The sequence below is a fragment of the Bubalus bubalis genome, chromosome 4 (assembly GCF_019923935.1).
Source record: "Bubalus bubalis isolate 160015118507 breed Murrah chromosome 4, NDDB_SH_1, whole genome shotgun sequence".
Lineage (NCBI taxonomy): Eukaryota > Metazoa > Chordata > Mammalia > Artiodactyla > Bovidae > Bubalus > Bubalus bubalis.
Window position 1 is genome coordinate 49,385,647 of NC_059160.1, and position 13,315 is coordinate 49,398,961.

The 13,315-nt window shown below is 44.4% G+C and overlaps 1 protein-coding gene across 2 annotated transcripts in view; it reads right to left on the reverse strand.

Annotated features, from left to right (window-relative positions):
* Positions 1-13,315, reverse strand: part of BTBD11 (BTB domain containing 11) — a 326,170-nt gene that overhangs the window by 130,203 nt on the left and 182,652 nt on the right. For both annotated transcript variants that reach the window (XM_044941391.1, XM_006069563.3), the window contains exon 2: positions 879-1,028. In XM_044941391.1, the coding sequence (XP_044797326.1) occupies positions 879-1,028 (150 nt within the window). The remainder of the gene's footprint in view (positions 1-878; positions 1,029-13,315) is intronic.

Genomic DNA, 13,315 nt, shown 5'->3' on the forward strand with positions numbered 1-13,315 from the left:
CATAACTTGGAAATACACTAAAAGCCATTGAATGATGATATACTTTAAGTAGGTGAACAGGATATAAATTATATCTCAGTGGACTTGTTACTGAAAAACAAAAAAAAATATTGAGCATGTCATAGGGTAATAGCTGAGAAGAAAGGTAAAGCAGTGAAGAGGGATCGGAGTTCTTAGGGTGTTATAATTTTACATAGGGTGGTCAGGGAAAACTTCATTAAGGGGTAACATTTGGGTGAGACTTAAAGGTAATGAGGAAATAAGCTATGTGGATATCTGGAGGATGAGAGTGGTTTATACAGAGGGAAGAGTATGCGCAAAGGCCCTGAGGTATGTTTGCTATGTTCAAGGAACAAGAGGTACCAGTGTGACTGAGTTCAGCAGGCCTGGGGAGGAAGTGGAGGAAGATGTCTGAGGGATACAGGTGGGGAGCCTGGATGAAATTTTGAGGATTTGGGCTTTTCTTGTGGATCAGATGGTAAGCCAGTGGAGGATTCTGAACAGACGTGGTCCTGTTGTGGAAATCAACAGTCTTTACAGCATTTACTGTGTGATAGGGACTGCAGAGTGGTGGACTCCCTGGTGGGTGTCAGCTTGTTGAGTTACCACAACTACATTCTAAGTGAAGTATTACCATAGTCTCTGTTTTATAAAAAAGGAAATGGAGGTTTAGAAAAGGGTAGGAGGCTGACCTCCATCAGAGGCAGTTTTTACCAGTCTACCTGACTCCAGAGCCCTCGCCTTCACCACGGCCATCACTGATCTGTGTACATAGCAGGTGCTTAATAAAAGGAGCCACCGGATTGGTTACAGAACACTGCCCTGAGCACAGTCAGCCCCTTGGGCACAGAGTAGGCAGAGAACCAGCATCCACTTACTCAGTTCTGCGATGCTGCCAACGCGGGTGGCCAGCAAGGATTGCTCGATGGTCCTCAGCTCGGACTGGCTAAACATGGGCAGCTCTCCTGGCTTGCTGGTCCGCTGCGGGTCCCGGTGAAGGTTCAGGCTGTCTGGCAGGCAGAGCACTCCTGCAGGTGGTAGGAACAGAGAGTGAAAAGAAAACAAGATTGTTATTTTTCTGCTACCCAAAGGAGGGGTGCAAAACCCCTCAAACACCACGCACAGCCTCAAACCACACCAGAGTTGGTAATGCAAAGGAAACATGGGAACCAAGGCTCTGCATCCTCTTGGAAATGATGTCTAGGTCTTTCCAAAGGTCTCCTGCTGATTTAACAAACATCCTTCTGTATGCGCACATGCCCAAAGGACACAGAAGAAAATCATTTCCTCAGAACTGGCAGGGACCCCACCTGTGCAGAGACACCTCTTGAGAACTCAGTGGTCATGGTCCCACCAGCCTTCCCGAGGCAGCTGCCACCCCAAGTGCCCTGGAAGACATCTCTCCTGGCAGTCCTCTGAGGGCTCACTTTACTTCCCCAGCAAATTCCACTCTGGGTGGTTGGGCTGTTATCTGTCAGACAAAGCTCTGACTTTCTCCATAGAGCTGTATTTCAGGAGCTAAAAAGTCCCCATGGGCTTTTGTAGCTTGTATGGTGAATACCCATGGGAGATCCCTGGAGTCCAGTTATTTTTATCCCGTCCTTTCCATTCCATGATCATTTAGTGAGAACCTGAGAACTTACTTCGATTGACTACTCAGAAATATTCACTGTTCCTGTCATCACCACAGCCTCCATAGGCAGAGTGTGCTTTCTTGCTCCTTGACTTTTGGTTTCACAAACTTTGGCCAAAGGTATGTTAAGAGATATGATGGAACCAAATGTCTGAAAAGCACCTGTGCAGTTGAACTTGCTCTTTTGCGCTTTTGCATTGTCATGAGAAAAACACACCCTGCTTAGCCTGTTGGTGTAAGGAAGGTGAGAGACCCACAGAGCCGATCCAGTATTATCTGTAGCTTGGAGCTGCCCCACAAAAGCAAGTGTTAATTTAATATGCCATTGAGATACCCAGGGTTGTTCGTTACTCAGTATCATTATGGTGATGACTAACAGATACACCTGCTGTATGTCAATCACGGAGGAGACAACGAATGAGGCAGGCATGTGTTGTCCTGCATTAGGGACTGAGGATACGGTGATAGACAGGCTACACCTACTCCAGTTCTCAATGGGCTCACAGTCTAAGTGAAGGAGATGGACTATTATACACATAACCGCAAAGCCATACCATACATGCTCTATGGTAAGAGAAGATGAGAAGATTAGCAGGGACCTGAACAAGAGTAGTTGTCAATAAGTTGGAAGCATTTATTGAGTGCCTACAGTAGTCCCAATTCTGCTAGGCATTTTGGAGATGCAAAAGAAGCAGAAGATGTATTCAAGAATAAACTCACTGGAGAAACAAGACTGCCAATGACAAAACAGCTGGAGTACAATGAAGCAGTATCAACACACAGGTGCAGAATTATTTAAGCCAACTGTCAGGGCGAGGGGACAGACAGAAGGCAAAGGTCAAAACTCAAGTCCACTCCTCGCCCTGTTTGAACCACAAAAGCCCAGCAAACAAAGGCTCCTCCTCTTTTGCCCCCTGCTGCATAATAAGTGGCTCCAGCCACAACGACCTAGTCACTTGTCTTGAATATTTTACTTTCATACCTAACAAGATGACACAGTGGAGAAGGCAACCATAACAGATTTTTTTGAGTAATAAATAAATGGATAAACAGTACAAATGACCATTAGAGTTTAATGTTCTTATAATTAGGAAACTGGTCAAATGAGTTTCTGAGATTGTTTTCTAACTATTGTTTTTCAAAAATCAATAAGAATATATTTTATATCACAACCCAGTACACACAGCCTTCCCAGGTGGCTCCGTGGTAAAGAATCTGCCTGCTAAGCAGGAGACGAGGGTTCAATCCCTGGGTCAGGAAGATCCCCTGGAGAAGGAAATGGCAACCCATTCCAGTATTCTTGCTTGAAAATCCCAAGAACAGAGGAGCTTGGCGGGCTACAGTTCATGGGGTCATAAAAGGGTCAGATAGAACTCAGCATCTACACCACCACCCATACACACACACAAACACACACGCACCATCACCACCACCACTACACCCAATTTTCATGTTTTCCATGAACAAAAATCATGGAAATAATATTACTCCTTACTATGTATGAGGCATGCTCCATTTTTTTTCTTTTCACTTCGTTTCTATCTTACCAATAAAAAATGCTGAGTGTAGCACCAAAAGTGATCTCATGGCCCACTAGTGGGTCATGACTGGCAGTTTGAAAAACTCTGTGAGCCAGGCTGGTCACACCTTGGCATTAACTGGAAAATACAGATTGCTGATTTACTGGATACTACTTAGCACTGGGCTAGGCTCCACATCGGCTGTAGAGAAGGTTGAGAGGTGATCCCCACACTTCAGGGACCCCCATCTTTTCAGGAAAGGCAAAATCTTCACAGAAATGCCCATCATGTAAGGCTGGCCTCCTGCCTGTCCTTTTCCCTTAACACCTGAGTCATCCCTCGATCACCCCAGGCAGGGACGCCCTGAGTCATCCTCTGTTCCTCCTGTTTGCTCACCTGCCCAGACATTTGGTCAGAGGTCAAGTAGCCGTTGCCATGGCAACGAATGCTGGGCCAACCCTTCATCTGATGCCTCTGAAGTTCCTGACTCTAATTCAGAGATTTACCACTCTTAAAAGTGCACATGGCAAATGATAGCAGGTGACCACGACCCAGTGGGACAAGTGACCCAAGGTTCAGGGGATGAGGCCCTCTGCTGGGGGAGGGGGTAGTAGTCAGGGGGCTTCACAGTAAAGGAGACCTGGGAGTGAGCCCAGACTGTCAGGGAGGATGACATTCTCTAATGAACAATACAAAAGGCCCTGACATGTACTCACAGGTTTGCTTTCTTGGTAATTGCATTATACACAGCTAGTTCTTATCCCAGGCTGGCATCTGAAACATTGCTTCACACATGGGTTGAGGTACAAGCAAATGTGCCTCAAATGTGACTCCAGACTTGGAATCTGGAACCCAGGGCATCAGTCTTGGCTCTACCACTTCCTACCCATGTTTAACTTTGGGCAGGTCAGAGAAATGGGAGTGATAAGAATGCTGAGGGTGGGAGATGAAATGAGACCATGTGTAGTAAAGTACTTTGCATGTGCTGAGCAATAGTACATGCTTGACATATGTTAACTGAGATGAAAATTGGTCAATGTGTATAAACGCAGCTTTGAACTGCCTTATGCTTCATCATGAGAATAAATAATTTCCCTCAGAATTATTCATCCTTCTTTTAGAGGGTTATGAAATTTAAATGTGAAAATATAATTATTCAAAGAAGCTTTGAAAGCTAGAGTACTAGGACTTGAGAAATCTATAATTGATCTATTATGCAAAGATTATATACCAGGGTTTTCCTTTTTTTCTTTTGTTTTGACGACTCTATATGGGGTACACACATAAACTAGAGTTATTTTTTTGTGTATAAAAATCAACTAGGTCATTAAGAAGGTCCCAGCTGCATATTTTAGTGTCAGATACAGGCTTGAGTGTTTTGGAGTACTTATCAATTTCTGTTATTGGAGTCAAGGACAGTCGCAGCCTGGTGACTGACCCAAGTTTCAAAACAAGGGAGACCTAAGGTTCAAATATGACTTTGGACCTAAAGGAATATGGTCACCTTGGAGAGCAGGTGACCACTGGGGAGTGGCTACTATGTTGAAGGGGTCACCGTCTTACTGAAATCTATCACTGTGGAGTGGGTTATACATTTGTCTAAGGGGAAATCCATTCACATTTTCAAAGGGGTTGGCAAGTGCTAAAAGATGATTAACCAGTGTCTTTGAATGTCCACATTTCCAGCCATAACCAACCTGGGACTGACTAACCATGGGGAGGCCAGAGGCCAGAGACAGGCTTCAGTCCTGCCCCAGTCCCCTGGGCAACCTGGACAAAGAACTTCCCAGACCTTCAGTCAGCTTCCATGTCTGCAAAGAGGGGTTAAAGTATCCACATCATCAGTTTATTGTGTTGATTCAAGAAAAGAAATATTTAAGGCCTCCAACCTATAGCAAATGCCTAACTGAATGGCCTCTTCCCACAATGTGCAGCTTTGTTTATCTAATGTCTGGATTCAAATAGTCTTGCAGATCATCCTTCCACAATCCTGTGTGACTGGAGACAGACAATTTTTTGGTTAGGTCATTTAGGATAGAAAATATGAGAACCACTTCTCTGGGTGGGCCCCTGGACCAACCACTGATCTGGCATTCTGTCTCCGCTGGCGGCGATCCGGGCAGTTCTGCCTCCCTGAATGCCTACCTCTATAGGATGGTTCCTTGGCAAATACAACACCCTGCCATCCTTTCCCTCCACTCAGCTCTTCTGTGTCTCCATTCTATCATTGGATCAGGATGCTATTTACCCACCAAGAGAAAACCAAATAAGACAACCATCAGCACTCATCCAATCTCCCCTTGATGTGATGATGGTGATGGGAGACAAGGGGGCTATGCAAGGTCTTGGCATCCTGGACCCAGGCTTGGGTTCTGCCTTGTCTGTCTCTGGCTGTGAGAAGGAGACAGACTGTCCTGTGTCCTGCCTGCCAAGCTAAGCATTGTTTTCTGCTAGGTTGTCCCCAGAATTTAAAGTGGAGGGTCCTGGCACCAGTCCCAGCTTTAAAAAATGGGAAGGAAGCAGCTGGGGTGCAGCACACCAGCCCTCAAACCAGCCCTCAAACTGGCACTGGACAGACCTGGCTGGGTTCAGATTCCTGCCTCACCGTCTCCCAGCTGTGAGGCCTGGGGCTTGTGACCCGGCTCCTCTGAGCCTCTGTTTCTCCCTCTGAAACTTGTTTGATGCTATCTACCTCCTAGTGTGCTTGGGAGGCCGTAATGGGATAATCTACATGGACAACCTGTCACAGAAAAGGGGGTCGATAAATGTTTGTTAATAATCCAAGTGAAGTTCTTTGAAGGGAAAGATTTAGGAATTCAATAACATGCTGCTAGAGGGCTTTCTTCTACTGTTTAATTTATTAAGAAATAAGGTAGGAAGTTATCAGATTTTTTAAAATGTTTGCACAATAGGTTTGGAAACTCCTTTTTATTTTAAGAAATTTGGCAGTGGGAAACAAATTCATGGCTGGCTTGGTGAGCACATACATCTGTGAGAGGCATGCCATATTCCAATTAGGATACACCCAGACCACAGTTTATTTTTCCCCCATCATGAATTACATTCAATGGGAAAAGCTCTTAGGAAGTCTGAAGCTAAACCATCAAAAGAAACAAGAGATAGAAAACACAAAGATGGAGAATTTTCAGAAATGAGTTCAATAACATGCTGGTCCTTGGCAGCTGAAGTGCCCAGGGGGAATAAGCATGCCAACCTTAAAAGAACATGAAGATATCTATAGAACTACCATATGACCCAGCAATCCCACTACTGGGCATACACCCTGAAAGTGAAAGTGTTAGTCGCTCAGTCATGTCCCACTCTTTGCAACCTCATGGACTGCAGCCCACAAGGTTCCTCTATCCATAGGATTTTCCAGGCATGAATGCTGCAGTGGGTTGCCATTTCCTTCTCCAGAGGATCTTCCTGACCCAGGGTTCAAACTCGCATCTCCTGTGTCTCCTGTGTTGCAGGCAGATTCTTTACCCACTAAGCCATTGAAAATCATAATTCAAAATGACACATGTACGTCAGTGTTCATTGTAGCACTATTTACAATAGTCAGACATAAAAACAACCTAAATAACCAAAGACAGATGAATGGATAAAAAAGATGTGGTACATATATACACTGGAATATAACTCAGCCATTGAAAGGAATGAAACTGAGTCATCTGCAGAAATGTGGATGGACCTAGGGTTTGTCATACAAAGCGAAATAAATCAGAAAGAGAAAAACAAATATCGTATATTAAAGCATATATGTGGACTCTAGAAACATGGTACAGATGAACCTACTTGCAGGGCAGGAATAGAGACATAGACATAGAGATGGACATGTGGACACTGTGGGGAAAGGGAGGGAGGGATAAACTGAGAGGTTAGAATTTATATATATATATATATATATATATGTGTGTGTGTGTGTGTGTGTGTGTGTGTGTGTAGTGATTCCCTGGTGGCTCAGACGGTAAAGCGTCTGCCCACAATGTGGGAGACCTGGGTTCGATCCCTGGATTGGGAAGATCCCCTGGAGAAGGAAATGGCACCCCACTCCAGTACTCTTGCCTGGAACATTCCATGGATGGAGGAGCCTGGTGGGCTACAGTCCATGGGGTCACAAAGAGTCGGACACAACTGAGCAACTTCAAGATACATATATATATATACACACACACACACACACACTGCTGCTGCTGCTGCTGCTAAGTCGCTTCAGTCATGTCCGACTCTGTGCGACCCCATAGACGGCAGCCCATGAGGCTCCCCCGTCCCTGGGATTCTCCAGGCAAGAACACTGGAGTGGGTTGCCGTTTCCTTCTCCAATGCATGAAAGTGAAAAGTGAAAGGGAAGTTGCCCGGAAAATCCCATGGGCGGAGGAGCCTGGTAGGCTGCAGTCCATGGGGTCACTAGAGTCTGACACGACTGAGCGACCTCACTTTTGCTTTTCATGCATTGGAGAAGGAAATGGCAACCCATTCCAGTGTTCTTGCCTGGAGAATCCCAGGGACGGGGGAGCCTGGTGGGCTGCCGTCTATGGGGTCACACAGAGTCAGACACGACTGAAGCAACTCAGCAGCAGCAGCAGCAGTGCAGGTGATGACATTAGAAAAAGAAGGAAGGAACTGATAGGCAGCAGGAGTGGTAAGGCAGTATATATCCATTTAAGAGACCTCCTAGATTTATTTTCAGAGAAGTCAATGGCACCCCACTCCAGTACTCTTGCCTGGAAAATCCCATGAATGGAGGAGCCTGGTGGGCTGCAGTCCATGGGGTCGCTAAGAGTCAGACACGACTGAGCAACTTCACTTTCACTTTTCACTTTTCATTTTCATGCATTGGAGAAGGAAATGGCAACCCACTCCAGTGTTCTTGCCTGGAGAATCCCATGGACGGAGGAGCCTGGTGGGCTGCAGTCCATGGGGTCACACAGAGTCGGACACAACTGAAGTGACTTAGCAGCAGCAGCAGCAGCAGCAGCAGCAGATTTATTTTGAATATACAGCATGTGCCCTGAAACAAATTTAGCTGTGCCTTTCTCTGTTGCCAACTCTTCTGTTTTACTCTTTTTCACTGAGATTTCCTTAAAAAACACAAGTTGAGTTAATGAATGAGGCCTGGGTAGAGTTCTTGATGGAAAAGAAAGATTAGTATGTTTTAAAGAAAGGTGTTAATGATACATTAGCACCCCACTGAGAATTTCTCCCTATTAGAGAAAGAACAGGGGCTGGAAAACGGATTTCACAGCAGCTGTCAGAACATTTTTATGCCAAGGACAAATATTCACAGGTTTGTCTTCCCCAGGATGTCTAGGAACCATTTCCAGGTAATTGCGAGGGTACCTTCTATAGTAGAAGTCTGTGCATTTGGCAGAATTCCAACTGGAAATCTCTTTCCAATGGAACTTCTGCAGAGTAAGAGCATGAAGATCATTTATATTCATAACAAAGGCCTCCAAGGCCTGTGAGATCCTGAATCACCCAAGAAAGATTAAATCATGTTCAACCGAGCTTTAGTGTTAAGTATATTTAATTGTATTCTAACTCTTCAAAGACTGATTATCTTTAATTAAATAGCCTGGTGACTACAGACTTATCACTTATTTGATATGATATAGTGAGGAACTATTCACTAAGATATTTAATAAGTTGAAATACCCTATGGCTGACCACACAGAATGACAGAGGTGTGTGTGTGTGTGTGTGTGTGTGTGTGTCTACAGGCTTGGAAGAGATTAGGCCAACATTTTGAGAGCTGGCTAAATGGTGCTGTTAACATAGTGTAGATGTTAATGGCACATAAAAGCATAAATCTGCCATTTGCAGCCACCATGTGTACAGTGATATAAATAACTAATAGGGCTTTCACAATCCATTGAAAATACAAAGATTACTAAATTGGCTTTTAAAAACATTAGAATCCCATTAGGCCAGAAACTCAGCAGCTGATTACAGAGCAAAATCAACCTCAAGAGGACTCTAAATTCTCATTTGTTGCTGCTGTTAAAAGGTACTGCTCTTTCAACAAGGCCATGGGCCCCTGGGGAAGAAAGCCCACAGTCCTTGCTGGCGAAAAAGGGCCCTATCCAGCTATGCATCTGGTTAAGGATGCTTCCGGGGCGACTCTTCCTCCTAGCACCTGTCCTGGGAGTTTCATCAGGAAATATTAATATATGATGTAGCCCAGATATAAGTCAATGTTTCTGGACTTAAAAAACTTATGGCTCCTTCCCTATAAGACTTTTTGGACATTTTCTTTCCTCCCCACCCCCACCTCTACTATATTCACCACGTCTTTTAGAACTGTCTACTCAGTTGGTGATTTTAAATGTTTTGTACTGCCTAGAGCAGTCTTAAGCCCATGGCTACCCTTCTCCACTCCAACAACCTTCAGAGGCTCCCATTGCCTAGAGGATAAGATGGGAACTTCTTCACTTTTGCGATCTTTACCTAACCTAGCTGTCCAATCGAATTTCATACCACTCCCCAAGTGACAGAGGGACTCACTCTCCTTGGTATGACGCCCCCCCCCCCGCCCCCCGCCCCCTGCCCCCACACCTCTGCTTCCACAGCTCCTCCCATCCAGAACGCCCCTCGCTCGGCTTTCACAGGCAGTGAGTCCCCCTTCCTTCAAGGCACAAGGTAAATGCCACTTCCTTCAGCAGCTGCCTCAGATCTCCTCGAGGGGCTGGGACCCCTCCTCTTTCCACAGCAGGGTGACATATGGAACTTCCACATCCTTTCAGGGCTGTGGCAAGAGACTCATGATGCTGATGAGAAACAATAGTTTAGATTTTATATGTCACTCGCTATGAGCCAGCCACTATTTTAAGTGCTTTGTGTGTATTAACTATTGTAATCCTTACAGCAGTTCTCCACAGTTGGTATTATTATTGTTGTTATAGTTTACAGGTGACAAAACTGAGCTGTGCACACACACACACTCTCTCTCTCTCTCCCTCTGTGTGTGTATATATACATGCATATGTATATATACACATACATGTACATACACACATTCAGTTGTCCATCCTTCCATTTATTGTGTGCATGCATGTGTGTGTGTGTAATTGAGTGCCTTCTCATACAAGGATATGTGTCACAGAGAAAAATGACACAAATGCTCGGGAGGAGTCTCCTGACAGATGTGAATATCCATTTTGAAAACTTGTGTTTTGTTTTATTACTTAGAACCATGAGTCATGAAACCATTTTAAAGTGGTGAAGCCTTTGACACCACTAAATCCAGTGCCCCCAGTCAGTACACATGTTTTCTGAGTGCCTACTATGTGCCAGGCCCTGGGCATGAGATGGTGAAGCCATAGTTGCTCATTAGGAGAGTTTACTGCTCAGCCCTTTATTTTAGAGATGAGAAAACAAAGGTTTAACCAGAGAGGTTAAGTAACTCTCTTGAGGTCACACTAACTTGGTTTAATCCAATTTCTGAATCATAAAATACCACTTCCAGTTCCAGAAATAAATTATCAATTAAAAAAATTTAAATTGCAGTATAGCTGATTTACAATGTTGTATTAATTTCAGGTATAGAGCAAAGTGATTCAATTATGTACACACACACACACACACACATATATATTCTTTCTCAGATTCTTTTCTATTATAGGTTATTATAAGATATTGATATAGTTTCCTGTTTCCCTGTGTTATACAATAGTTCCCTGTTATTTATCGGTTTTATATATGGTAGTGTATATCTGTTAATCCTAAACTTCCAATTTATCCCTTCCCCCGTTCTTCTTTGGTAATCATATATTTGCTTCTATGTCTGTAAATCTATTTCTTATTGCATAAGTAAGTTCATTTGTATCATTTTTTAGATTCCACATATAACTGATATCATATGATAGCTGTCTTTCTCTGATTTACTTCACTTAGCATAGTAATCTCCAGGTCCACTCATATTGCTGCAAATGGCATTATTTCATCCTTTTTTTTATGACTGAGTAATAGTCCAGATGAATTACCAATTTTGAAAGAATCATCATATAATCCTAAATTTGTAATTCCATGTGGTAGGCCACATCATGGTCCCCAAAGATGTGCACGTTCTAATCCCTTGAACCTGTGAATAAGTTACCTGGCAAGGGTGGAAGGAATTAAGGTGGCAGAAAGAATTAAGGTTGCTAATCAAGTGATTTTAAGATTAGGAGGCTGTCTCGGATTATCTGGGTGGGCCCAGTGTAATCAGAAGGGTCCTTCAAATAGGGAAGAGAGAAGCAGAGGAGCCCATGTCAGAGCAATTCAGTGGGAGAAAGACTGGACTGGCTATAGATGGAAAGTGACCATGAGCTGAGGAGTGTGGGCAGCCCTAGAAGCTGGAAAATGCAAGGAAAGGGATTTCCCCCTAGAGCCTCCAGAAGGGAACATAGTCCTGCTGACATCTTAGTTCTGGCTCAGGGAAACTCATTTTGAACTCTGATCTCCAAAACTGTAAGAGAATCCATTTACGTTACTTCAGGCAACCCAGTTTGTAGTAATTCGTTACAGCAGACATAGGAGACCTACGCCTCCTATCAGGAGACAGCCTTACAAAAGTCCTCAGGGTGCTGGGGACCTGATGGCGCCATTCTGAAATGAACATCACCTGTCTTTCTAGAAGTCCAGACATCTAATTTCACTTTAAAACTCAGTACTATCTATTCTCAGTCTGGACACTTCCTCAGCCTTTGCCTTTTTCTCCTCTGGGTAAATTCCAGTGGTTAATGCAGAAATAGAGATACCAAAGAATGCCATTTTTCATAACTTTCTTCCTCAGTACTTCCAGACACTTCTCTCTCTACTTTTAGATCATTGTCTCTGACATTTTATTTTCAGAAATGCTCTTGGTATTCATTCCTTGGCGCCCACTGAAGAAGTGACCTTGAGGGCCGAGGTTTCCCGCCCCGTGCCCCCCACCTTCCTTTCATTTTTCAGTTTCTGTTTGGAGACTGTCTTCCGCGCTGGGGATGTGCTTGTGATTCAAGGTCCTCCTAATGCAGAGGGAAGGGAAAGGGGCTCACAGAGTGGGGCCAGGCTCTGTGTCTGGTGTGAGAAGGAGGAATCACTTCTGCCCACTGGAGTCAGAGAGGTGATGTGGGACCGAGCCACTCCCAGGAGAAGGAAGGATGCATCCACGACCTCGAGGAAGGGAGATGGGCGGCAAATGGCTCCTCTGGGGACTCAGAATAACAGCATCAGTTTTCCTGACACTGAAAAGCTGTCCCTTTCTGGGAATGTGAGTGATTGTGAGAAACGCCTCGCCATCCAGCTTTCAATAAAACATTCTCTGAAAATCTTCTTAGTGCCAGGTTTTGTGCAGGGGGTCTAGATGATGAAGGTGATGATGATGATGGTGATGCTGCTGCTGCTAACACCCACCACGTACCAGGCACTGTTCTAAGTACTTCTCAAATATACTCACGTTTTATATCTTCAGGTGGCGCATATGAAATATGGGCTGAATTAATGAATAGAGAATGACTTGGTCCCTACCTCCCTAAGCTCACAGCCAGGGGTAGGGAGTGACAGAACAGAATGAAGGGAAGATGGGTGAGGGGAAATAGAAACAATAATTGTGATAGGAAAAGAGCTGTGGTTACGCACGTGGGCTCCAGAGTCAGACAGCCTGGGTTTAGATTCAGCTCTGTTTCCTACTAACTCGCTAGCCAAATGGATGAATCTGTGCCTCAGTTTCCTCATTTGTAAAGGGGCAGTGATCAGAAGAGCATTTACCTCATAGGGTTGTTTTGCGTGCACCCATACCTGAACAGTACCTGGCTCACAGCACAGTAACTGTGTTTCTTGTTATTACAAGGTGCTCAGCAGAATTCCTCTAAGCCACTTGGAGGCAGGTTTGGTTGCTTCAGATTCCTAATTTGGCTTTTCTCCTAGACTAGTTCTCAGCATCTAATTGGGAGTCTTTGCTGCCTCCATTCTCACTGCCATTCTGGCCAATAAAATCCCCACACCTGATCTCCTGGTTTGCATCTTTATCTCTATTTCTCTCCAGCCGAGGAAGACTTCAAGGAACAGATGACATCTGAGCTGAGTCTTTAGGAAGGTGTAATTTTAAAAAGAGAGGAAGTTAATTTAAAAAAAAGAAGAAGAAGGAGCTGATCTAGCTAGAGGGGAAAGGCAGGGGAGAGAGGGGACTCCTGGGGAA